We start from the raw sequence: 23,504 nt of genomic DNA, 5'->3' as shown, positions 1-23,504 counted from the left end.
TTCTATAATTCCCTGGATTATCCCTGCTACCCTTCTTAAACAAGGGGACAACATTGACAATTCTCCAGTCGCCCGGGACCTCACCCGTGCTCAAGGATGAGGTTCTTCATCCTCAAAGTTACTGAGAAGCGGAGAGAGAGCCAGAAACAAATATCCCGACTCCAGAAGAGCAGATTCTCTGCAGCTGCCGTTGATGGGGATTGATGTCGAGGAGGATCTCCAAGTGGTGAAGAACCAGCAAATCTCTCAAAATGGGTTTTGGAGAACAAATCCACAACTGGATCCAACTGCTCTTCACAGTTCCAATTAATGGGTGGGAATTAGAAATCTGGAGTCAGGAAGGGCTGTCCTCTCTTCTCATACAGTTGTATCAAACTTTCCCTCCATCCATCAGGAAGTGTATGTGAGAAGAGGAGTGGCAATCCCAGGCAGTGGAGGAACCAGGATCAAAATCCCAGATTGTTATGCTTCCCATTGTGTCGGATCAGAGGCAGGCAGCTTGGAATTCCAGGATCCTATGGCAAGATGGTGAAACTACAACACAGGATTACTTGCATGCCAAACAGTTAAGCAACAAGTAATCGACAAAGCTCAGCAATCCCACAACCAATGGATCAGATCTTTTTTTTAAATACATTTTAGAGTACCCAATTAATTTTTTCCAATTAAGGGGCAATTTAGCCAATCCACCTACCCTGCACATCTTTGGGTTGTGGGGGCGAAACCCACGGAGACACGGGAAGAGTGTGCAAACTCCACACGGACAGTGACCCAAAGCCAGGATCGAACCTGGGACCGTGGCGCCATGAGGCTGCAGTACTAACCACTGCGCCACCGTGCTGCCCCCAATGGATCAGATCTAATCTCTGTAGTTCTGCCACACATTCCAAAGATGTGCACGTTAGTTGGATTGGCCATGATCAATGTGCAGGATTACAGGGATAGGGTGGAGGAATGGGCATGGGTAGGGTGCACTTTCAGAGGGTTGGGGCAGACTCGATGGGCCAAATGGCCTCCTTCTGCACTGTAGGGATTCTATGAAACTGCTACAAACTCAAAACAAATGAAACTGGATCCAAGGAAGAAGCATACTGATTGGCCAAGGAAAATAATAACTCTGTGGATTGGGAGCAGTTTAGAATTCATCAAAGAAGGACGAAGATATTGATTAAGAAGGGGAAAGTACAGTACGAAAGGAAGCTTGGAGGAAACATAAAGACTGAAACTAAGAGTTTCTATAGATATGTGAAGCGAAAGAGATTGGTAAAGAGAAATGTAGGCCCCCTACAGACAGAAACAGGGGAATGCATAATAAGGGACAAAGAAATGGCTGAGAAATTTAATACATACTTTGGTTCTGTCTTCACAAAAGAGGACACAAAACATTTACCGGAATGCTGGAAAATGAAAGGTTTAGTGAGAGGGAAGATCTGAGGGAGTTCAACATTAGTAGAGAAATGGTGCTGGGAAAATTGATGGGATTAAAGGTGGATAAATCCCCAGGGCTGAGAATCTGCATCCCAGAGTTCTTAAGGAGGGGGCTCTGGAAATAGTGGACACATTGGTGGTCATCTTCCGGGATTATATAGACTCTGAAACTGTCCCTGCAGATTGAAGGGTAGCTCATGTCACACCGATATTCATAAAGGGAGATCGAGAGAAAGCAGGGAATTATAGACCAGTAAGCCTAACAACGGTAGTGGGGAAAATGCTTGAATCCATTATCAAGGACTTTATAGCGGAACATTTAGAAAGCAGTGGCAGGATCAGTCAGAATCAGCATGGATTTATGAAGGGAAAATCATGCTTGACAAATCTGTTGGAATTCTTTGAAGATGTAACCAGTACAGTTGACAAGGGGGAGCCAGTCGATGTGGTATGTTTGGACTTTCAGAAGGCGTTTGACAACGCATAAGAGATTATTGTGTAAAATTAAAGCGCATGGGATTGGGGAAATGTATTGAGGTGGATATAAAACTGGTTTGCAGAGAGGAAACCAAGAGTAGGGATTAATGGGTCCTTTTCAAATTGGCAGGCAGTAACGAGTGGGGTACCACAGGGACCGGTGCTGGGACCCCAGCTATTCACACTATATATTAATGATTTGGATGAGGGAACAAAATGTAACATCTCAAAGTTTGCAATGATACCAAATTAGGTGGGAGGGTGAATTGTGATGAGGATGCAGGGATCCTACAGCAAGATCTGGACAGGTTGGGCGAGTGGGCAAATCAATGGCAGATGCAGTATAATTTGGATAAGTGTGAGGTTATTCATTTTGGAAGCAAAAACGGGAAGGCAGATTACTACCTGAATGATTATAAATTGGGAGAGGGGAGTGTGCAGCAGGACCTGGGTGTCCTTGTGCACCAGTCACTGAAGGTAAGCATGCAGGTGCAGCAGGCGGTAAAGAAGGTATGTTGGCCTTCATTGCGACAGGTTTTGAGTACAGAAGCAGGGATGTGTTGCTGCAATTATACTTGGTGAGGGGCCTTGGTGAGGCCACACCTGGAGTATTGTGTGCAGTTTTGGTCTCCTTCGCTGAGGAAGGATGTTCTTGCTCTCGAGAGAGTGCAGCTATGGTTTACCAGACCGATTCCAGGAATTGCGGGACTTTCATATGAGGAGAGATGACTAGGCTGGGATTGTTCTCGCTGGAGTTCAGAAGAATGAGGGGGGTCTCATGGAGACTTATAAAATTTTAATAGGACTAGGCAGGGTAGATGCAGGGAAGATGTTACCAATGATGGGTGTGTCCAGAACCAGAGGTCACAGTCTGAGGATTCTGGGTAAACCATTTCGGACAGATATAAGGAGACATCTCTTCACACAAAGAATGGTGAGCCTGTGGAATTCATTATCACAGGAAGTAGTTGATGCTAAAACTTTGAATATATTCAAGAGGCTGATAGATATAGCACTTGGGGAGAATGAGATCAAAGGCTATGGGGAGAAAGCAGTCTTAGGCGACTGAGTTGGATGATCAGCCATGATCTGATGAATGGCAGAGCAGGCTCGAAGGGCCAAAAGGCCTCACCTGCTCCTATCTTCTCTGTATCAATGTATCTATGCATCTATGAAACCAGACACCTGAAACGACAACGGCACATCCAGCCTTGTCGACCCTGCAAAGCCTTCTCACTAACATCTGGGGGAATGTACGAGGGGAGCTGTCCACAGACTAATGTCCCAGACACCACCATCACCGTCCTTATGTATGTCCTGTCCAACCAGCAGGTTATATAAGAACATGCAAACAAGAAGCACAAATAGGCCATTTAGCCACTCAAGCAGGTGGTGAGGGAACCAACAAGAGGGAAAAACATATTTGACCCGATCCTCACCAATCTATCTGTCACAGATACATCTTTGGTATGAGTGACCACCATACAATCCTTGTGGAGACAAAGTCACATCTTCACATTGGGGATACCCTCCATTGTGTTCTGTGGCATAACCACTGTGCTAAATGGGATAGACATTTAACAAATCTAGCAACCTGAGACTTTTTTATTCAGGGGCAATTTAGCGTGGCCAATCCACCTACCCTGCAAATCTTTGGGTTGTGGAGGCGAAGCCCGCGCAAACATGGAGAGAATGTGCAAACTCCATAGCAACTCAAGACTGGGTACCCATGAGGTACTGTGGGCCATCAGCAGCAGAATTGTACTTAACCACAATCTTTAACCATGATGTGGAGATGCCGGCGTTGGACTGGGGTGAGCACAGTAAGAAGTCTTACAACACCTGGTTCAAGTTCAACAGGTTTAAAATCACTAGCTTTCGGAGCACTGCTCCTTCCTCAGGTGAATGAAGAGGTGGGTTCCAGAAACATATATATAGACAACGTCAGAGATGCAAGACGATACTTTGAATGTGAGCATTTGCAGGTAATTAAGTCTTTACAGACCCAGAGAGAGGGGTAACCCCAGGTTAAAGAGATGTGAATTGTCTCAAGCCAGGACAGTTGGTCGGATTTCACAAGCCCAGGCCAGATGGTGGGGGGTGAATGTAATGCGAGGTCCCAGTTGAGGCCGTACTCATGCATGCGGAACTTGGCTATCAGTTTCTGCTCGGTGATTCTGCATTGTCGCGCGTCCTTTAGGCCGCCTTGGAGAATGCTTGAAGAACCTCTCTGGCTACATCGAGGGCATTTTGAAACCCATCATACAAGGAACGCCTAGCTTCTGTCGCGTTACAACGGACTTCCTTTAGAAACACAGCACCCATGGACCAATTGAACCAGGAACATTCCTCGTCACAATAGATGTCTCGGCACTCTGCACCAGTATCCCCCATGACGACGGCATTACTGCATCAGCCTCAGTACTCAACACCGACAACTGCCAATCTCCAGACACAATTCTGAAACTCATCCGCTTCATTCTGGATCACGTCTTCGCCTTCGACAACAAGTTCTTCATCCAGACACACGGAACAGCCATGGGGACCAAATTCGCACCTCAATACGCCAACATCTTCATGCACAAGTTTGAACAAGACCTCACCGCACAGGACCGTCAACCGACGTTATACACCAGATACATCAATGACATTTTTTTCCTTTGGACCAACGGCGAAGAATCACTGAAATGACTACACAATGACATCAATAAGTTCCATCCCACCATCAAACTCACCATGGACAACTCTCCAAAATCGGTTGCATTCTTGGACACACTCATCTCCATCAAGGACGGTCACCTCAGCACTTCGCTTTACCGCAAGCCCACGGATAACCTCACGATGCTCCACTTCTCCAGCTTCCACCCAAAACACATTAAAGAAGCCATCCCTATGGACAAGCCCTCCGTATACACAGGATCTGCTCAGACGGGGAAGAGCGTAACAGAAATCTAAAGACGTCCTCGTATGAAAGATACCCTCGTACGAACGGGATATGGCGCTCGACTCATTGATCGACAGTTCCAACACACCACAGCGAAAAACCGCACCGACCTCCTCAGGAGACAAACACGGGACACAACCGACAGAGTAGCCTTCGTCGTCCAGTTCTTCCCCGGAGCGGAGATACTACGACATCTTCTTCAGAGCCTTCAACACGTCATCGATGAAGATGAACATCTTGTCAAGGTCATCCCCACACCCCACTAGTTGCCTTCAAACAATCGTGCAATCTCAAACAAACCATTGTTTGCAGCAAACTACCCAGCCTTCAGAACAGCGACCACGACACCACACAACCCTGCCATGGCAATCTCTGCAAGACGTGCCAGACCATCGACATGGGTACCACCATACACGTGAGAACACCACCCACGAGGTACGTGGTACATATTCATGCGACTCAGCCAACGTTGTCCACCTCATACGCTGCAAGAAAGGATGTCCCGAAGCGCGGTACATTGGCGAGATCATGCAGACGTTGCGACAACGGATGAACGGACATCGTACGACAATCGCCAGGCAGGAATGTTCCCTTCCGGTCAGCACTCAAGGGCATTCAGCCTCTGATCTTCGGGCAAGCGTTCTCCAAGGCAGCCTTCAGGACGCGCAGAATCGCCGAGCAGAAACTTATAGCCAAGTTCCGCACACATGAGTACGGCCTCAACCGGGACCTTGGATTCATGTCGCACTACATTCCCCCACCCCCCCCACCATCTGGCCTGTGCTTGCGAAATCCTACCAACTGTCCTGGTTTGAGACAATTCACACCTCTTTAACCTGGGATTACCCCTCTCTCTGGATCTGTAAAGACTTAATTACCTGCAAATGCTCATATTCAAAGTATCATCTTGCATCTTTGACTTTGTCTATATATATATATGGAACCTACCTCTTTATTCACCTGAAGAAGGAGCAGTGCTCTGAAAGCTAGTGATTTGAAACAAACCTATTGGACTTTAACCTGGCATTGTAAGACTTCTTACTACAATCTTTAACCTCATGGCCCGGCATTTCCACCACTCTGCCAGTACCACCAAGCCATAGGATCAATCCTGGTTCAATGAAGGGTGCAGGAGAGCATGCCAGGAGCAGCACTAGTCATACCTAAAATGAGGTGTCAACCTGATGAAGCTACAACACAAGACAACTTGTGTGCCAAACAGCATGAGCAGCATGTAATTGACTGAGCTGAGCGATCTCACAATGAGTGCATCAGATCAATGCTCTGCAGTCCTCCAACATCCAGCTATGAATGGTGGTGGACAATTAAACAACTCAGTTGAGGAGAAGGCTCCACAAATACCCCCATCCTCAATGATGGAGGAGCCCAGCAAATCTGTGCAAAAGACAAAGTTGAGGCATTTGCAGCCTTTAGCCCGAAGTGCCAAATGGATGATCCATCTTGGTCTCCTCCTCGGGTCCCCAGCATCACAGATGTCAGTCTTCAACCAATTCAATTCACTCCATGCGATATCAAGACATGGCTGAAGACACTGGATACTGCAAATGACAATATTCCGGCAATAGTACTGAAAACATGTGTTCCAGAACTTGCCGCACCCCTCGCCAAACTCTTCCAGCACAGCTACAAAACTGGCATCTACCTGGCAATGTGGAAACTTTCCCAAATATGCCCTGTACACAAATAGAAGCACAATCCAACCCAACCAATGACCGCCCTATCAGTCTACTCTCCATCTTCAGCAAAGTAATGGAAGGGGTCATCAACAGTGCTATCAAGCAGTATTTGCTCAACAATGGCCTACACACTGACACTCAGTGTGGGTTCCACCAGGGTCACTCAGCTCCTAACCTCATGGCAGCCTTGGTTCAGACATAGACAAAAGAGCTGAACTCCAAAGGTGGGGTGAGAGTGACTGTCCTTGACATCAAGGCAGCATTTGAGTGATTATGCCATCAAGGAGCCCAAGCAAAACTGGAGTCAATGGGAATCCGAGGAAAACTCTCCAGATGCTGAAGTGGTCAATATTCAAATTCAGCAAGACCTGGATAATATCCAGGCTTGGGCCATTAAGCGGCAAGTAACATTCATGCCACACAAGTGTTACAACATCCTGAGCTTGTGCACAGTCACTTCCAGCCCCACCTGTCCCAGAGTCATGACACAAGTGAGTTAACCAATAATTCTTCGAAAAATACCCAAAGTCTTTGGCCCTTGACTGTCCAATAATTAGTCACCAAGTTTGTAAATATAAACAGAAGTACTGTTTATTTATAACAAGAACTATAATGAAATATGCAGCAAATAAACTGCTTAACTATTTTTTTTAATTAATTTTTTTTTTAACAACTGGTTAACTATTAACTAACTCCAAACTCACCGCCTAAAATTTTCCCCCAGCCCCTACACACACACAAAACAGACAAGCACAGGGATGGAAAGGGGTAAAAATCAAAAGGAAAAGGAAAAGGAGTATTTGTTTCAGATGATGGACCTTTACACAAGTGCCAGGCAATGACCATCTCCAACAAGAGAGAATCTAAGCATCACCCTTTGATATTCAATGGCATTAATATCACTGATTCCCCCACTATCAACAGCCTCGGGTTTACCATTGATCAGAATGTGAACTGGACTGGTCATATGAATATTGTGGCTACAAGATGTTAAGTAATGGGTTAAGAGACATTGCAATTAGTTGTCTCATTTATGTTAAGTATCCATTAATTGACACTGATATGTAAAGGGGCTTCAGGTGGCCTCTGTCAGGTGGTGTGTTGTTAAGAGTTTTGTGCAGAGGCTGTGGAAGTGAAATAAATGGCGTTTGGTGAAAAGGAACAAGAACTTTAGACTCTTCATTTCACAGCAACTAAAATGTCTAACAATGGTAAATGTTGCCCACTTGTGTGGGAAATAAAGAAAATAAGGAGAGTGGTAAAAAGCACTTTGGCTGCTGAGACGTTAAGCCTTGTAGAGGCGGTGGATATGGCTTTTTATATAAGTATGATATTGACAGAAATTTTGGGATTAGGGGATTTGGGTAATATACCTATTGACTGTCACAATGACAATAAATCCCTGTGGGAAAATGTGCACTCTACAAAAAGTGTCAATGAAAAGAGGTTACGGATAGACATCGCAAGTTTGAAGCAGATGTTGGACAGAGGGGAAATAACAAAAATTAAATGGGTCGACAGGAGCTATCAACTGTCAGACTGTTTTACGAAAAGAGGGGCGAGTTCACAGAAACTTTTGGATATTGTTAATGAAGGGCGCTTGTTTCTGTGACTGTTTTTTTTTCTTTCCCGTCCAAACAAAAAAAAGGAGGGGGGGACATCATGTGTGTGTTTTTGAGTTTCCTGAAATTTTGTTTTCACCTAATTATTTTTTTTCTCCAAGGAAGGGGAGACTGTTAAGTAATGGGTTAAGAGACATTGCAATTAGTTGTCTCATTTATGTTAAGTATCCATTAATTGACACTGATATGTAAAGGGGCTTCAGGTAGCCTCTGTCAGGAGGTGTGTTGTTAAGAGTTTTGTGAAGAGGCTGTGGAAGTGAAATAAATGGTGTTTGGTGGGTGAAAAGGAACAAGAACTTTAGACTCTTCATTTCACAGCAACTAAAACATCTAACACAAGAGTAGGTGGGTAACTCTCCTTCTGGTTCCTCAAAGCCTGTACACCATCTACCAGGCACAAGTCAGAAGTGTGATGGAATACTGTCCACTTACCTGGATAAGTGCAACTCCCCTGACATTCAGGAAGGTCAACACCATTCTGGACAAAGCAGCCACTTGATTAACACCCCCTCCAGGACCTTAAACATTCAATGCCGCCATCACCAATAGACAGTGGCAGTCGTGTGTGCCATGTACAAGATACACTGCAGGAACTCACCAAGGTTCCTTACGCAGCACCTTCCAAAATCACAACCGCTACCATCCAAAAGGGCAAGGGCAGTAGATACCTGGGAACACTGTTATGGGCCAGGGTTCAGAGAACCCCAAAGTGAATCATGGAGTTCACCTGACCCACCACTTTTAATAGATTGTGGTATGGGGAGCACACTGCCCACTCTACAGGTGTGGTACATCAGAAATGGAAAAGTATTTTTTAAAGCAAAACAATGTTTATTCTATGAACTCAAGTTAACCTTTTTAAAACATACAGTGAACATCTTAGCAACCATTAATTCAAATACAACCCCCAAAGACTACAACACTTAGTAATCCTTTAAGCTTTCCTTTTAACATCCATAAGACTTTTTAAAAAATGTTAAACAGAAGCAAGAACGGACTCTTATCTTATCCCACGTTTGGAGGATTGCATTGAGAAAGTGGGACAATCCGCTTTTATTTCCAAATTGGATTTACTTAAAGGTGGAGGACTTAGTGGAGCTGAGTCCACAAAAGATCAGCCATGATCTCATTGAATGGTGGAGCAGACTCGAGGGGCCAGATGGCCTACTCCTGCTCCTAGTTCTTATATGTTCTTATGTTACTGGCAGGTACCTTTATCCGAAACGGCGAACGAGATTTCAGCTTTTGTGACCCCAGATGGTATATACCAATTCAAAGTTATGCCATTTGGCATGAAAAACGCTCCAGCCACATTTCAACGGTTAACTAACAAAGTTGTTTCAGGATTACCCAATTGTGCGGTGTACATCGACGATCTGGTAATTTTCAGCCAGACATGGAAAGAACATTTAAAACATCTGTTGGAGTTATTCTATCGACTTCAGGAGGCAGGTTTGGCGATAAACCTAGCCAAAAGTGAATTTGGAAAAGCCCAAGTCATTTTCCTTGGCCGTACGATCGGACAGGGTCGAATGGTCACACGGGATGTGAAACCAACAGTTATTGAGTTTTCAATACCCTCGACACAAAGGGAAATATTGCGATTTCTTGGCTTGAGTGGATTTGATCTAACATTTGTGAAAAAGATTTGTAGCGTGATTGCTCCACTGATGGACTTGCTGAAGAATTTCAAATATTTCAGTGGACAGAGGACTTTCAACCAGCATTTGACTGCCTGAAAGCTGTGATAACTAATGCTCCTGTGTTGGAGAAGTACAAGGGACTCTGCGATCAGATTGAACTAAAGTATCTGGCTTTAAAGGGAAATGCCGAGGCTCAGAGAAATGGACAGATCATGCAGAGACCGTCTTGTTTAAAGAGACTGTCAATCAAGAAGGATTTCAGTTGGAGGAAGAAGAACAAAAAAAAAATGGACTATATTATCATACCTGTTTGCGTGTGTTGTTTTTTGAAACGAAAAAGTATATTTACTGTGTGCATTTCTTAAAGGATAGTGAAAAGGTGAAAAATGAAACCATCCTGAAGTTGATAGTTTTTTTTTTCTTGGGGGAAGGTGTCATGTGAGAGCACCTTTAAGAAATGGGTGTTTAAGAAATGTACCTTTATGAAATGGGTGTTTAAGAAATGTACCTTTAAGAAATGGGTGTTTATCAATGATGTCAGAGTGTGGGTGGTGCTGGGCTGTCTGTCAGCTTTTTACTTTTGTTTTAGGCTGTTTGCTGCATAAAGGTGCCTGCCAGTAACCTTTAAGTAAATCCAGTTTGGAAATAAAAGCTGATTGTCCCACTTTCTCAATGCAAACGTGGGATAGGATAAGAGTCCATTCTTGTAACTGCATTAACCTTTCTATAGTCCACACACAACCGTTGGGTACCGTCTTGTTTAGGTACCAACACTATGGGTGAGCTCCATTGGCTGCAACCCAGTTCAATTATGCCATTTTTAAGCATACTCTCAATCGCTTTGTTAACCTGTGCCAATTTTAAAGGGTTAAGTCTGTATGAATGTTGTTTGATTGGAACAGCATTTCCCACATCTACATCATGTATAGCCATTTTAGTACTTCCCAATTTATCTCTACAAACTTGCCCACATGATATCAATAACTCTTTCAGGTCCGTCCGTTTTTCCTCTCGAAGGTAACTCAACAATTTATCCCAATTTTTAAGAACATCCTCATTTTCCAATTTAATTTGAGGTATGTCAAATTCACAGTCATCTGGATTTGGTTTGTCACTTTGAGTTAGAATCATTAAAACCTCCTCCTTTATCCCTCCTACCCTTTCAAAGTACCTTTTAAGCATATTCACATGACACACTCGGTGAGTCTTCCTTCTATCTGGTGTTTTTACCACATAATTCACCCCACTTAATTTACTTTCAATCTGATAAGGTCCACAAAACCTATCTTTTAAAGGTACACCTACCACTGGTGACAATACTAAAACTTTATATCCACAGGCAAAACTATGAACTTTGGATTTCTTGTCCGCTACCCGTTTCATGACATTTTGTGCAACTTTTAAATGTTGTCTAGCCAATTCACCTGCTCGATTTAATCATTCCCTAAGATTTGAGACGCAATAATGTATGTTCCGATTTCTCACTCACCAATTTTTCCTTCATCCATTTAAGTGGTCCTCTTACCTCATGACCAAAAATTAGTTCAAAAGGACTACATTTGGTTGACTCATTAGGTGCATCCCTAATTGCAAACAGTACGAATGGAATTCCTTTATCCCAATCCTCTGGATAATCTTGACAATACGCCCTCAACATTGTCTTTAATGTCTGATGCCACCATTCTAACGTTCCCTGCGATTCTGGATGGCACGCAGTTCATTTAAATTGTTTTATTCCTAAACCATCCCTAACTTCTTTGAATGAACTTGAGTAAAATTTGATCCTTGATCCGATTGTATTTCTGTGGGTAGTCCATATCTAGTAAAGAATTTAAGTAACTCCTCCACAATTTTTTTAGTTGTAATATTAAGTACTGGAATGGCCTCTGGAAACCTAGTAGACACGTCCATTATAGTCAAAAGATATTGATTCCAACCATTTGTTTTAGGAAGCGGTCCTACGCAATCAAGTAGGATCCTTGTAAACGGTTCCTCAAATGCTGGAATGGGTATTAAGGGTGCTGGTTTTATCACTGCTTGAGGTTTCTCTATCACATGACATGTGTTACATGATTGACAAAATTTAACTACATCTTTATGTAGTCCAGGCCAATAAAAATGTTTCTGGATTTTAGCTTGAGTTTTCCTTATTCACAAATGACCTCCCACTGGTACCTCATGTGCAACTCACAACACCTCCTTTCTATACCCAACCGGTAATAGTACTTGATGAACTTCTGCCCACTTTTCATCCGCCTGCATATGCAAAGGTCTCCATTTTCTCATCATGACATCACTTTTATGGTAATAACACTCTGGTACTGGTATGCACTCAAATTCCTCTTCCGTATATGCTTTCTGATACATCCGTTTTATTTCTATATCTTTCTGTTGTAACTCCGGCAATTTTCCTGAACTAAAAATATCCGCCTCATCCTCCACCTGTTCTTGTTCTTTTTCAACCATCTGATCAAAAATCATTTCTGAAAATTGCACTTCAACATCATCTTCACTCTTTGATTTCTCCTCTTGTCTTAACCTGTGGCTGTGTGATCTTGTTACTACACAATCCGGAAAAATCCCAGGATACTCGTCCTTCAACACTTCAGTTCTCTGATTTTCCACTGGCTTATCACCCACAGTAGGCATCACTCCCACCTGTGATCCAGCTATATCATTACCCATAATAAACTGTATTCCTGGACAAGATAATTTGTCTATTACTCCTACTACCACTTCACCACTCTTCACTGGACTTTCCAATCTTACCTTATATAATTGAACACTACTCCTCTCACCCTGAATTCCACATATTACCACCTTTTCTGGCAATATTCTTCCCAAACTACATAATTCCTCATCTCTTACCATTAAAGATTGACTAGCCCCTGTATCTCTCAAAATTGTGACTTCTTTACCTGCTCCTCCTGATACACATGAGTAAACTTTACCCACACAAGTAAATTCTTTAAAGACATCTGGCACCTTCTTATCAATCACCTCTTGATCAGGCTGTACAATCTTTTGCCCCTCCGTCGCTTCACTTGGGCTTTCCTTTAACAATTTAACAAACCCTACTGTCTTCGCCTGTTTTACGACATCAGCCTTCCCAGTGCTTTTCTTCAACCACCAACACTGTGACTTTACATGGCCTAGTTTATTACAGTGAAAACATTTGAAACTTTTCATGTATTTGGCAGGTAGGATCAAGGAAAACCCAAAAGCTTTCTATAGGTATGTCAGGAATAAGCGAATGACTAGGGTAAGAGTAGGACCAGTCAAGGACAGGGGTGGGAAGTTGTGTGTGGAGTCTGAAGAGATAGGCGAGATACTAAATGAATATTTTTCATCAGTATTCACTCAGGAAAAAGATAATGTTGTGGAGGAGAATGCTGAGACCCAGGCTAATAGAATAGATGGCATTCAGGTACGTAGGGAAGAGGTGTTGGCAATTCTGGACAGGCTGAAAATAGATAAGTCCCCGGGTCCTGATGGGATTTATCCTAGGATTCTCTGGGAGGCCAGGGAAGAGATTGCTGGACCTTTGGCTTTGATTTTTATGTCATCATTGGCTACAGGAATAGTGCCAGAGGACTGGAGGATAGCAAATGTGGTCTCTTTGTTCAAAAAGGGGAGCAGAGACAACCCCAGCAACTATAGACCGGTGAGCCTCACGTCTGTAGTGGGTAAAGTCTTGGAGGGGATTATAATAGACAAGATTTGTAATCATCTAGATAGGAATAGAATCATAGAATTTTTTTACAGTGCAGAAGGAGGCCATTCAGCCCATCGAGTCTGCACCGGCTCTTGGAAAGAGCACCCTATCGAGGCCCACACCACCCTATCCCCATAACCCAGTAACCCCACTCAACCAACCCTAAGGCCAATTTTGGACACTAAGGGCAATTTAGCATGGCCAATCCACCTAACCTGCACGTCTTTGGACTGTGGGAGGAAACCGGAGCACCCGGAGGAAACCCACGCACACACGGGGAGAACGTGCAGACTCCGCACAGACAGTGACCCAAGCCGGGAATCGAACCTGGGACCCTGGAGCTGTGAAGCAATTATGCTAACCACTATGCTACCGTGGTGCCCCACGGTATGATCAGGGTATGAATAATATGATCAGGGATAGTCAGCATGGCTTTGTGAAGGGTAGGTCATGCCTCACAAACCTTATCGAGTTCTTTGAGAAGGTGACTGAACAGGTAGACGAGGGTACAGCAGTTGATGTGGTGTATATGGATTTCAGCAAAGCGTTTGATAAGGTTCCCCACGGTAGGCTATTGCAGAAACTACGGAGGCTGGGGATTGAGGGTGATTTAGAGATGTGGATCAGAAATTGGCCAGCTGAAAGAAGATAGAGGGTGGTGGTTGATGGGAAATGTTCAGAATGGAGTTCAGTTACAAGTGGAGTACCACAAGGATCTGTTCTGGGGCCGTTGCTGTTTGTCATTTTTATCAATGACCTAGAGGAAGGCGCAGAAGGGTGGGTGAGTAAATTTGCAGACAATACTAAAGTCGGTGGTGTTGTCGATAGTGTGGAAGGATGTAGCAGGTTACAGAGGGATATAGATAAGCTGAAGAGCTGGGCTGAGAGGTGGCAAATGGAGTTTAATGTAGAGAAGTGTGAGGTGATTCACTTTGGAAGGAATAACAGGAATGCGGAATATTTGGCTCATGGTAAAGTTCTTGGAAGTGTGGATGAGCAGAGGGATCTAGGTGTCCATGTACATAGATCCCTGAAAGTTGCCACCCAGGTTGATAGAGTTGTGAAGAAGGCCTATGGAGTGTTGGCCTTTATTGGTAGAGGGATTGAGTTCCGGAGTCAGGAGGTCATGTTGCAGCTGTACAGAACTCTGGTACGGCCGCATTTGGAGTATTGCGTACAGTTCTGGTCACCGCATTATAGGAAGGACGTGGAGGCTTTGGAGCGGGTGCAGAGGAGATTTACCAGGTTGTTGCCTGGTATGGAGGGAAAATCTTATGAGGAAAGGCTGATGGACTTGAGGTTGTTTTCGTTGGAGAGAAGGAGGTTAAGAGGAGACTTAATAGAGGCATACAAAATGATCAGGGCGTTAGATAGGGTGGACAGTGAGAGCCTTCTCCCGCGGATGGAAATGGCTGGCACGAGGGGACATAGCTTTAAACTGAGGGGTAATAGATATAGGACAGAGGTCAGAGGTAGGTTCTTTACGCAAAGAGTAGTGAGGCCGTGGAATGCCCTACCTGCAACAGTAGTGAACTCGCCAACATTGAGGGCATTTAAAAGTTTATTGGATAAACATATGGATGATAATGGCATAGTGTAGGTTAGATGGCTTTTGTTTTGGTGCAACATCGTGGGCCGAAGGGCCTGTACTGCGCTGTATCGTTCTATGTTCTATGTTCTATGTTCTATGTCTCTTCCACCCTCCTAGATTTCCTTTTTAATCTGAGGTAGACTCTCCTTATCATCTCCCATCAGATCACTTTTACTTTTACCACTTGAGTATTTCTCATGTCCCCAGTTTCTATCCCTCACAGGCAGAAAATGATGTCAGAAACCAAGCTTTGAATTATGAACTAATTCATAATCATCTGCCATTTCCGCTGCTAATCTCACAGTTTTAACTATCTGCTCTTCCACATGAGTTCCCACTACATCAGGAATTGAATTTTTAAACTCCTCCAAAAGTATAATTTCTCTGAGAGATTCATATGTTTGGTCTATTTTCAAAGCCCTTATCCACCAATCAAAATTACTCTGTTTGAGCCTTTCAAACTCCATGTATGTTTGACCAAATTCTCTCCATAAATTTCGAAACCTTTGTCTGTAGGCTTCAGGCACTAGTTCATATGCAGCTAAGATGGATTTTTTCACCTCCTCATAGGTCCCAGATACCTCCTCCGGTAGTGATGCAAACACTTCACTAGCCCTACTAGCTTTGTTTGAATCAGTAATACCCACATGTCCTGTAGCCATTTAATTTGTTTAGCTACCTTCTCAAATGAAATGAAAAAGGCTTCTACCTCCTTCTCATCAAACCTTGGCAATGCTTGGACATATTTAAATGGATCCCCACTTTTAATAGATTGTGGTATGGGGAGCACATGGCCCACTCTACAGGTGTGGTATAGGAGAAATGGAAAAGTATTTTTTAAGGCAAAATAATGTTTATTCTATGAACTCAAGTTAACCTTTTTAAACCATAAAGTGAACATCTTAGCAACCATTAATTCAAATACAAGCCCCAAAGAATACAACACTAAGTAATCCTTCAGCTGTCCTTTTAACACCCATAAGACTTTTTTTTAAAACTTCAAACAGAAGCCTGAGCCTTACTTCTGTTGTGGGCAAAATCTTGGAAAGGTTTATAAGAGATAGGATGTATAATCATCTGGAAAGGAATAATTTGATTACAGATAGTCAACACACTTTTGTGAAGGGTAGGTCGTGCCTCACAAACCTTATTGAGTTCTTTGAGAAGGGGACCAAACAGGTGGATGAGGGTAAAGCAGTAAAGCAGGTGTATATGGATTTCAGTAAAGCATTTGATAAGGTTCCTCAAGGCTACTGCAGAAAATACGGAGGCATGGGATTCAGGGTGATTTAGCAGTTTAGATCAGAAATTGGCTAGCTGGAAGAAGACAAAGGGTGGTGGTTGATGGGAAATGTTCAGACTGGAGTCCAGTTACTAGTGGTGTACCACAAGGATCTGTTTTGGGGCCACTGCTGTTTGTCATTTTTATAAATGACCTGGAGGAGGGCGTAGAAGGATGGGTGAGTAAATTTGCAGATGACACTAAAGTCGGTGGAGTTGTGGACAGTGCAGAAGGATGTTACAAGTTACAGAGGGACATAGATAAGCTGCAGCGCTGGGCTGAGAGGTGGCAAATGGAGTTTAATGCAGAAAAGGCTAATGGTAAGATTCTTGGCAGTGTGGATGAGCAGAGAGATCTTGGTGTCCATGGACATAGATCCCTGAAAGTTGCCACCCAGGTTGAGAGGGTTGTTAAGAAGGCGTATGGTGTGTTAGCTTTTATTGGAAGAGGGATTGAGTTTCGGAGCCATAAGGTCATGTTGCAGCTGTACAAAACTCTGGTGCGGCCGCATTTGAAGTATTGCATTCAATTCTGGCCGCCGCATTATTGGAAGGATGTGGAAGCATTGGAAAAGGTGCAGATTTAGCAGAATGTTGCCTGGTATGGAGGGGAGACCTTATGAGGAAAGGCTGAGGGACTTGAGTCTGTTTTCGTTAGCGAGAAGGAGGTTAAGAGGTGACTTAATTGAGGCATACAAGATGATCAGAGGATTGGATAGGGTGGACAGTGAGAGCCTTTTTCCTCGGATGGTGATGTCTAGCATGAGGGGACATAGCTTTAAATTGAGGGGAGATAGATATAGGACAGATGACAGAGGTAGGTTCTTTACTCAGAGAGTAGTAAGGGCGTGGAATGTCCTGCCTGCAACAGTAGTGGACTCGCCAACACTAAGGGCATTCAAATGGTCATTGGATAGACATATGGACGATAAGGGAATAGTGTAGATGGGCTTTAAAGTGGTTTCACAGGTCGGCGCAACATCAAGGGCCAAAGGACCTGTACTGCGCTGTATTGTTCTATGTTCTATAAGCACATCAGGTTAAAGTCACTACTGAGAGCAGTTATTAGTTTTGAATCACCAAAGGACCAATTTACAGTCATTAGATTACAGAGAGAGAGACTAATACCCCTCTGGCTGTGACTGCAGCTATCCAGCTCTGAAAACGAAACTAAAACACACCCTGCAGCAAACAGCCGAAAACAATAGTAAAAAGCTGACAGACAGCCCAGCTCCACCCACACTCTGACATCACTGATAAACACCCATTTCTTAAACACCCATTTCTTAAAGGTACTCTCATATGACAACACCATCTGGAGGTTCTCTCCAAGTCAGGAACCACCCCAACTTGAAAATATACCGGCCTTTCCTTCACTGTCTTTGGGTTAAAATCTTGGAACTCCCTCCCGAACAACACTGTGGGTGTACCTGCACCTCAGGGACTGCAGAGGTTCAAGAGGGCAGCTCACCACCACCTCCTCAAAGGATTAGGGATGGAAAATAAATACTGGCCCAGTCAGCGACACCCAAAACCCATTAATGAATTTTTTATAAATGAATATTGTAAATGCAAGCTATAATTGTAAATGTGGTGAGGTCCCTCAGGGTGTCACATGCATAATGAAGGTAACTGGCATGGACATAGAAAGGTTGGAGACTTGGGCAGACAAATGGCAAACGGAGTTTAATCCGGACAAATGTGAGGTAATGCATTTTGGTAGGTCTAACATAGAGGGGAAATATACAGTAAATGGCAAATGGGAATATAGAAAGTCAGAGTGATCTGGGCGTACGGGTCCACATATCTTTGAAGGTGGCAACACAAGTGGACAAGGTAGTCAAGAAAGCATACGGAATGCTTGCCTTCATTGGACGGGGCACCGAGTACAAAAACTGGCAAGTCATGCTACAGTTGTATAGAACCTTGGTAAGGCCGCACTTGGAATATTGCGCACAATTCTGGTCACCACACTACCAGAAGGATGTGGAGGCTTTGGAGAAGGTGCAGAGGAGGTTTTCCAGGATGTTGCCTGGTCTGGAGGGTGTTAGCTATGTGGAGAGGCTGAATAGACTCGGACTGTTTCCATTAGAACGACGGAAGTTGAAGAGGCGACCTGATAGAGGTCTACAAGATTATGAGGGCATGGATAGAGTGGATGGGCAGGCACTCTTTCCCAGGGTGGAGGGGTCTGTCACCAGGGGGCATAGGTTTAAAGTCCGTGTGGCAAAGTTTAGAGGCGATGCGCGAGGCAGGTTTTTCACACAGAGGGTGGTGAGTGCCTGGAACGCTGGGGAGGTTGTGGAAGCAGGTACATTAATAGCGTTCAAATTGCATCTCAACAAATACATGGATAGGATGGGTATAGAGGGATACGGCACTAGGAAGTGCTGAGGGTTTGACCAAGGGTGGTATCATGACCGGTACAGGCTTGGAGGGCCGAAGGGCCTGTTCCTGTGCTGTATTGTTCTTTGCTCTTTGTTGATGTAGTTTTATTTTCTACAATGTTAAATTGGAACTGTTTGTAACATCACTTTTATGAATTTTATAAGTCAAATATATTTTTGGGGGAATTAACACCATCGGCTGGATTCTCCGCCGTCGGGATGCTCCGTTTTGCCGGCAGCCGGGGGGTTTCCCGACGGCGTGGGGCTGCCCCACAGTGGGAAACCCCATTGACCGGCCAGCGTAATGGAGCATCCCGCCGACGGGGTGACCCTGAACTGTGGCACAGCGAGGCGGAGAATCCAGCCCCATGTCTTGAACAAAAACTGACAGTTTGTCTTTCTCATTCCTCCTCAGCCAGCAGTAACTGAGGCCAGTGAGACAGCAGCAGCAAAGGAACTAACGGATGACAAAGGTAATCACAGATCCTGTAACCAAGGGCTGAGATTGATGCTGTGTCGTGCTACAAACCCAAAGGCACTGAACAGCTATCAACGTACATTAATACCTCGAGTGGAGCATGTGTCAGCCATCACCAAAACTGCTCTCTCCCCATCCTCTGCAAGTATGAGACCAGTCAGGGTGCAATACTGTAGAAGCATTGCACACGAAGCTCTTCAGCCCATTGTTTCTATGCTGATGCTTTGCTCGAGCGATCCAAACATAATCTCACTGCTCTGCACTTTAACTTCCAATAAATATTTCCCTTTTCCCATGAACAATCCAATAATGGTGCCTCGATTATTCCCCATTGCAAAGCATTCCGATTTCAAGCCAAACCACACTCTCTATAAAGACATATTTGCTCTCCTGTCTCCTCACTCTCTTAGTAATACCTGTAACTTCATCATCTCGTGTGACCGACCACCCAGCCAGAGCAAATGGGGCGGGATTCTCCAATAATGGGGCTATGTCCCCACGGCTGTGAAAAAACGCACGCGAATCACTCTGGACTTACCTGGAGTAAGTCCAGGGTGATTCTGCAATTTTCAGGGGGCTAGCAGGGCCCTGGAGTGCTGCTCGCAGCTCTGGCTGCCCATACGGGGCCCTGCATGCGCACGGCAGCGGCCTGTGTCGGCCGCCCCGCGCGACATGGCCGACCCACATCGTGGAGGGACAGCAAGAAGATAGGCCCCTCCCCCCAGATCACGCGCGCCTGCGGATCGGTGGCCCCCGGTCAATAGCCTGGCCGTCCTGGAGGCCGCCCCCCCCCCCCAGCCCCCCCCCGCCCCCCCCCCCCCCCCCCCGGTGAATGATTCGCCCTCCCCCCACCAGGGCGGCCGCAGCCAGGTGAAACCATGAGAGAGCCATGCCGGTGGGAACTCGGCCAGCTGCACTGGGAGAATCACCACGGTGGCCTTTTTCAATGGCCCCCGACTGGCGCCGCATCGACCGCGCGCGCCTGATTGGCGCCGAGTCTCTGGGGACCGGAGAATCGCGGGGGCGGTGTCAGACCCGCGATTTCGGCACGGAGGCTCAGAGAATCCCGCCCACAATCTTCCCTTATTCACGTCCATCATTTAAAACCCTGTGTATTTTCCATTGAAATCAGTTTATAGCCAGGTCGCATGCTCTGCCAATAGATTCAATTTTACCCCCTTTTAGCTTCAATTTAAAGAGGAGACAAAATGTATTTAAATGGTTACATTAGAGATTTGACTGTTTATCCATGGGAACAGGTATCAGCCATCGAATTCCACCACCTTGTTGAGCATTATCTCAGATTAAAAATTTACAATTGATGAAACATCTACTGTTGTCTCAAAGTTCTAAAACCTTGGGCGCGATTCTCCACTCCCACGCCGGTTGGGAGAATCGCCTGGGCCGCCAAAATTTTCTGCGACGCCGGTCCGACGCCCTCCCGCGATTCTCCCAAGCGGCGGGAACTGTCCGGTCGAGTTTCGCGGGCCGCAGGCCGGAGAATCGCCCGAGACACCCAAAACGGCGATTTTCCGGCACCCCTGCTATTCTCAGGTCCGGATGGGCCGAAGTCCCGACGGCGTGACCCCAGTGTGCAGGGGGGGGGGGAGAGGGTGCAGGTGGGAGGGGGGGTGGGAGAGCGTGCAGGTGGGAGGGGGGGGGGTGCGGGAGAGTGTGCAGGTGGGGGGGGGGGAGAGTGTGCATGTGGGGGAGGGGTGGGAGAGTGTGCAGGTGGGAGGGGGGGTGGGAGAGGGTGCAGGTGGGAGGGGGGGTGGGAGAGTGTGCAGGTGGGAGGGTGGAGGGTGGGAGAGTGTGCAGGTCCTTTAAAAATCACTTACCTTCACAGGAGCAGGCCTTTGGATTTTGGCGGGAGCGGTGCGCAAGTGATTTCTGGGAGGTAAGTTTTTCCTTTAAAAAACACTTACCTTCACAGGAGCAGGCCAGTGCCATCCTGACCTGCCCGTTCCCCACCAGATGCGCCAGTGACGGAACGGGGGGAGGCCGAGTGTACCGGGACGTCCCTTGGTGGAGCTACCGGACGGGCCCCAGAATCTCCTCCTCCCTCGGGGAGCTCGGTGGCCCCTGGGCCTCACTGTGGGACGGAGATGCGCTCGGAGACATGCCCCGTCGCACCCCCGACACCTGGCGCTGCCAGTCCTGGAGGCCTGCAGCGGTATTGACCACGGTCCGAATGTTCGCCGAGATGGGGCCCAGGGAGTGCCACATTCCTGCCAAGGTCTGTGCGATCTCGACCTGTGAGTGTGCGACACCATCCATCACGTGTGCCAGGCGGTCAATGCTCTCCGCGACCGACTGCTGGGACTGAGCCATCGCTTGCTGGGAACGGGCCATGGCATGGTGAGGCTCAGCCAGGGCCCGGAGAGCGGCGGCAATGTCGTGTTGGCTCTGTGAGATGGCTACCTGTGAGAGGGCAGCCCGCTCCTGGGCTATGGGTGACGCGTGCACGTGAAGCCCAATGGCTTGCAGAACCTGACCCATGGCCGAAACCCCTTCACCCATTGCCTCCACCGCGGACGCCACCCGTGCGGTGTCGGCCTGGGTGGCTGCGATGAGCGGCACCACTCCCTGCTGCTCGACGCGGATAGACTCCTCCAGCTGCATGTGCAAGTCCTGGAAGATGGCCCTCATCCCGTTACTCAGTCCCTGGGTGTCCACACGCATCGGTTGTCCGGGTGGGTCAATTACATCCAGGAACCCGGGAACCGTCTGGGTGGCAGCTGGTTGCTGGGCCTGGGCTGCCCTCCGACTGTCCAGCCCCTCGGCTGCTCCAAACTCCACCTGCTGTACCGGCTCGGCTGTGGGGTGCGCACCAGACAGTGACCCGGGAGCCTCATCACTTATATGCCCAACCGAGGTGAGTGTCTCTGCGATGGTGAACGGTGTGGGAGACAGCAGTGCCGCAAGCTCGAGGTCATCATCCGTCCAGACGTCTGGGGCGTCATTCTCCGACCCCCCGCCGGGTCGGAGAATGGCCGTTGGCCGCCGTGAATCCCGCCCCCCGCCCCCGCCGAAGTCTCCGAAGGGAGAAAAGTCGGCGGGGCGTTAATGGCGCTGCTGCCGCGGAGAATGTCACGGGTCTGCGCAAGGCAGCCGATTTTCGGCCTGCCGATATTCTCCCTTCCGGATGGGCCGAAGTCCCGTCGACGTGATGACCGTTCACGTCGACGTGGATCAAACCTCCTTTTCATCGGCGTGACCCGGTGCTCCAGGCTCACGCCGACCAGCGAGGAGGTGAGTGACGGCCTGGGGCGTTGGCTCTGGGCAGGAAATGGCGTGGCCGCAGACTGATTGCGTGAGGAGAGGTGTGTCTCGGCTTGTGTGTGTGTGTGTGCGGCGGGGGGGGGGGGGGGGGGTGGTTAGAGTAGGCTGGGCTCCGGGGGAGTGCCGGGAGGGAGTCCGTGCCGGGGTGGAGGTTGGGGAGGGGATCCGTGCTGGGGTGGAGGTTGGGGGTTGGGGGGGTCCGTGCTGGGGTGGAGGTTGGGGAGGGGGTCCGTGCTGGGGTGGAGGTAGGGGAGGGGGTCCGTGCTGGGGTGGAGGTTGGGGAGGGGGTCCGTGCTGGGGTGGAGGTTGGGGAGGGGGTCCGTGCCGGGGTGGAGGTTGGGGGTTGGGGGGGGGGGTCCGTGCTGGGGTGGAGGTTGGGGAGGGGGTCCGTGCCGGGGTGGAGGTTGGGGGTTGGGGGGGGTCCGTGCTGGGGTGGAGGTTGGGGAGGGGGTCCGTGCCGGGGTGGAGGTTGGGGGGGGGTCCGTGCCGGGGTGGAGATTGGGGAGGGGGTCCGTGCTGGGGTGGAGGTTGGGGGGGGTCCGTGCCGGGGTGGAGGTTGGGGGTTGGGGGGGGTCCGTGCTGGGGTGGAGGTTGGGGAGGGGGTCCGTGCTGGGGTGGAGGTTGGGGGGGGTCCGTGCCAGGGTGGAGGTTGGGGGTTGGGGAGGGGGTCCGTGCCGGGGTGGAGGTTGGGGATTGATGAGGGCGTCCGTGCCGGGGTGGAGGTGGGGGGGGGGGGGCGTCCGTGCTGGGGTGGAGGTTGGGGGTTGGGGGGGGTCCGTGCCGGGGTGGAGGTTGGGGAGGGGGTCCGTGCCGAGGAGGGTGATGGGAGGGCAAATGAGTTGGTCCACCTGGCCAGGTGCCAGCCTCCAACAGTTGGACCCATGCGGTCCATGCCACCTGGCTGGGGGGAGGAGGGGATATGGGCAATGATGACATGTCGTCATTCCCCTCCCCCCCAC

The 23,504-nt window shown here is 47.5% G+C and overlaps 1 protein-coding gene across 1 annotated transcript in view; it reads left to right on the top strand.

Annotated features, from left to right (window-relative positions):
• LOC140428237 (uncharacterized) overlaps positions 1 to 23,504 on the top strand; it is a 504,514-nt gene that overhangs the window by 8,125 nt on the left and 472,885 nt on the right. The window contains exon 2 of the mRNA XM_072514486.1: positions 19,201 to 19,258. Within this exon, the coding sequence (XP_072370587.1) occupies positions 19,201 to 19,258 (58 nt within the window). The remainder of the gene's footprint in view (positions 1 to 19,200; positions 19,259 to 23,504) is intronic.

This window comes from Scyliorhinus torazame, chromosome 8 (genome assembly GCF_047496885.1).
Source record: "Scyliorhinus torazame isolate Kashiwa2021f chromosome 8, sScyTor2.1, whole genome shotgun sequence".
In the NCBI taxonomy this organism is placed as follows: Eukaryota; Metazoa; Chordata; class Chondrichthyes; order Carcharhiniformes; family Scyliorhinidae; genus Scyliorhinus; species Scyliorhinus torazame.
This window is presented reverse-complemented; position numbering and strand designations above follow the sequence as displayed.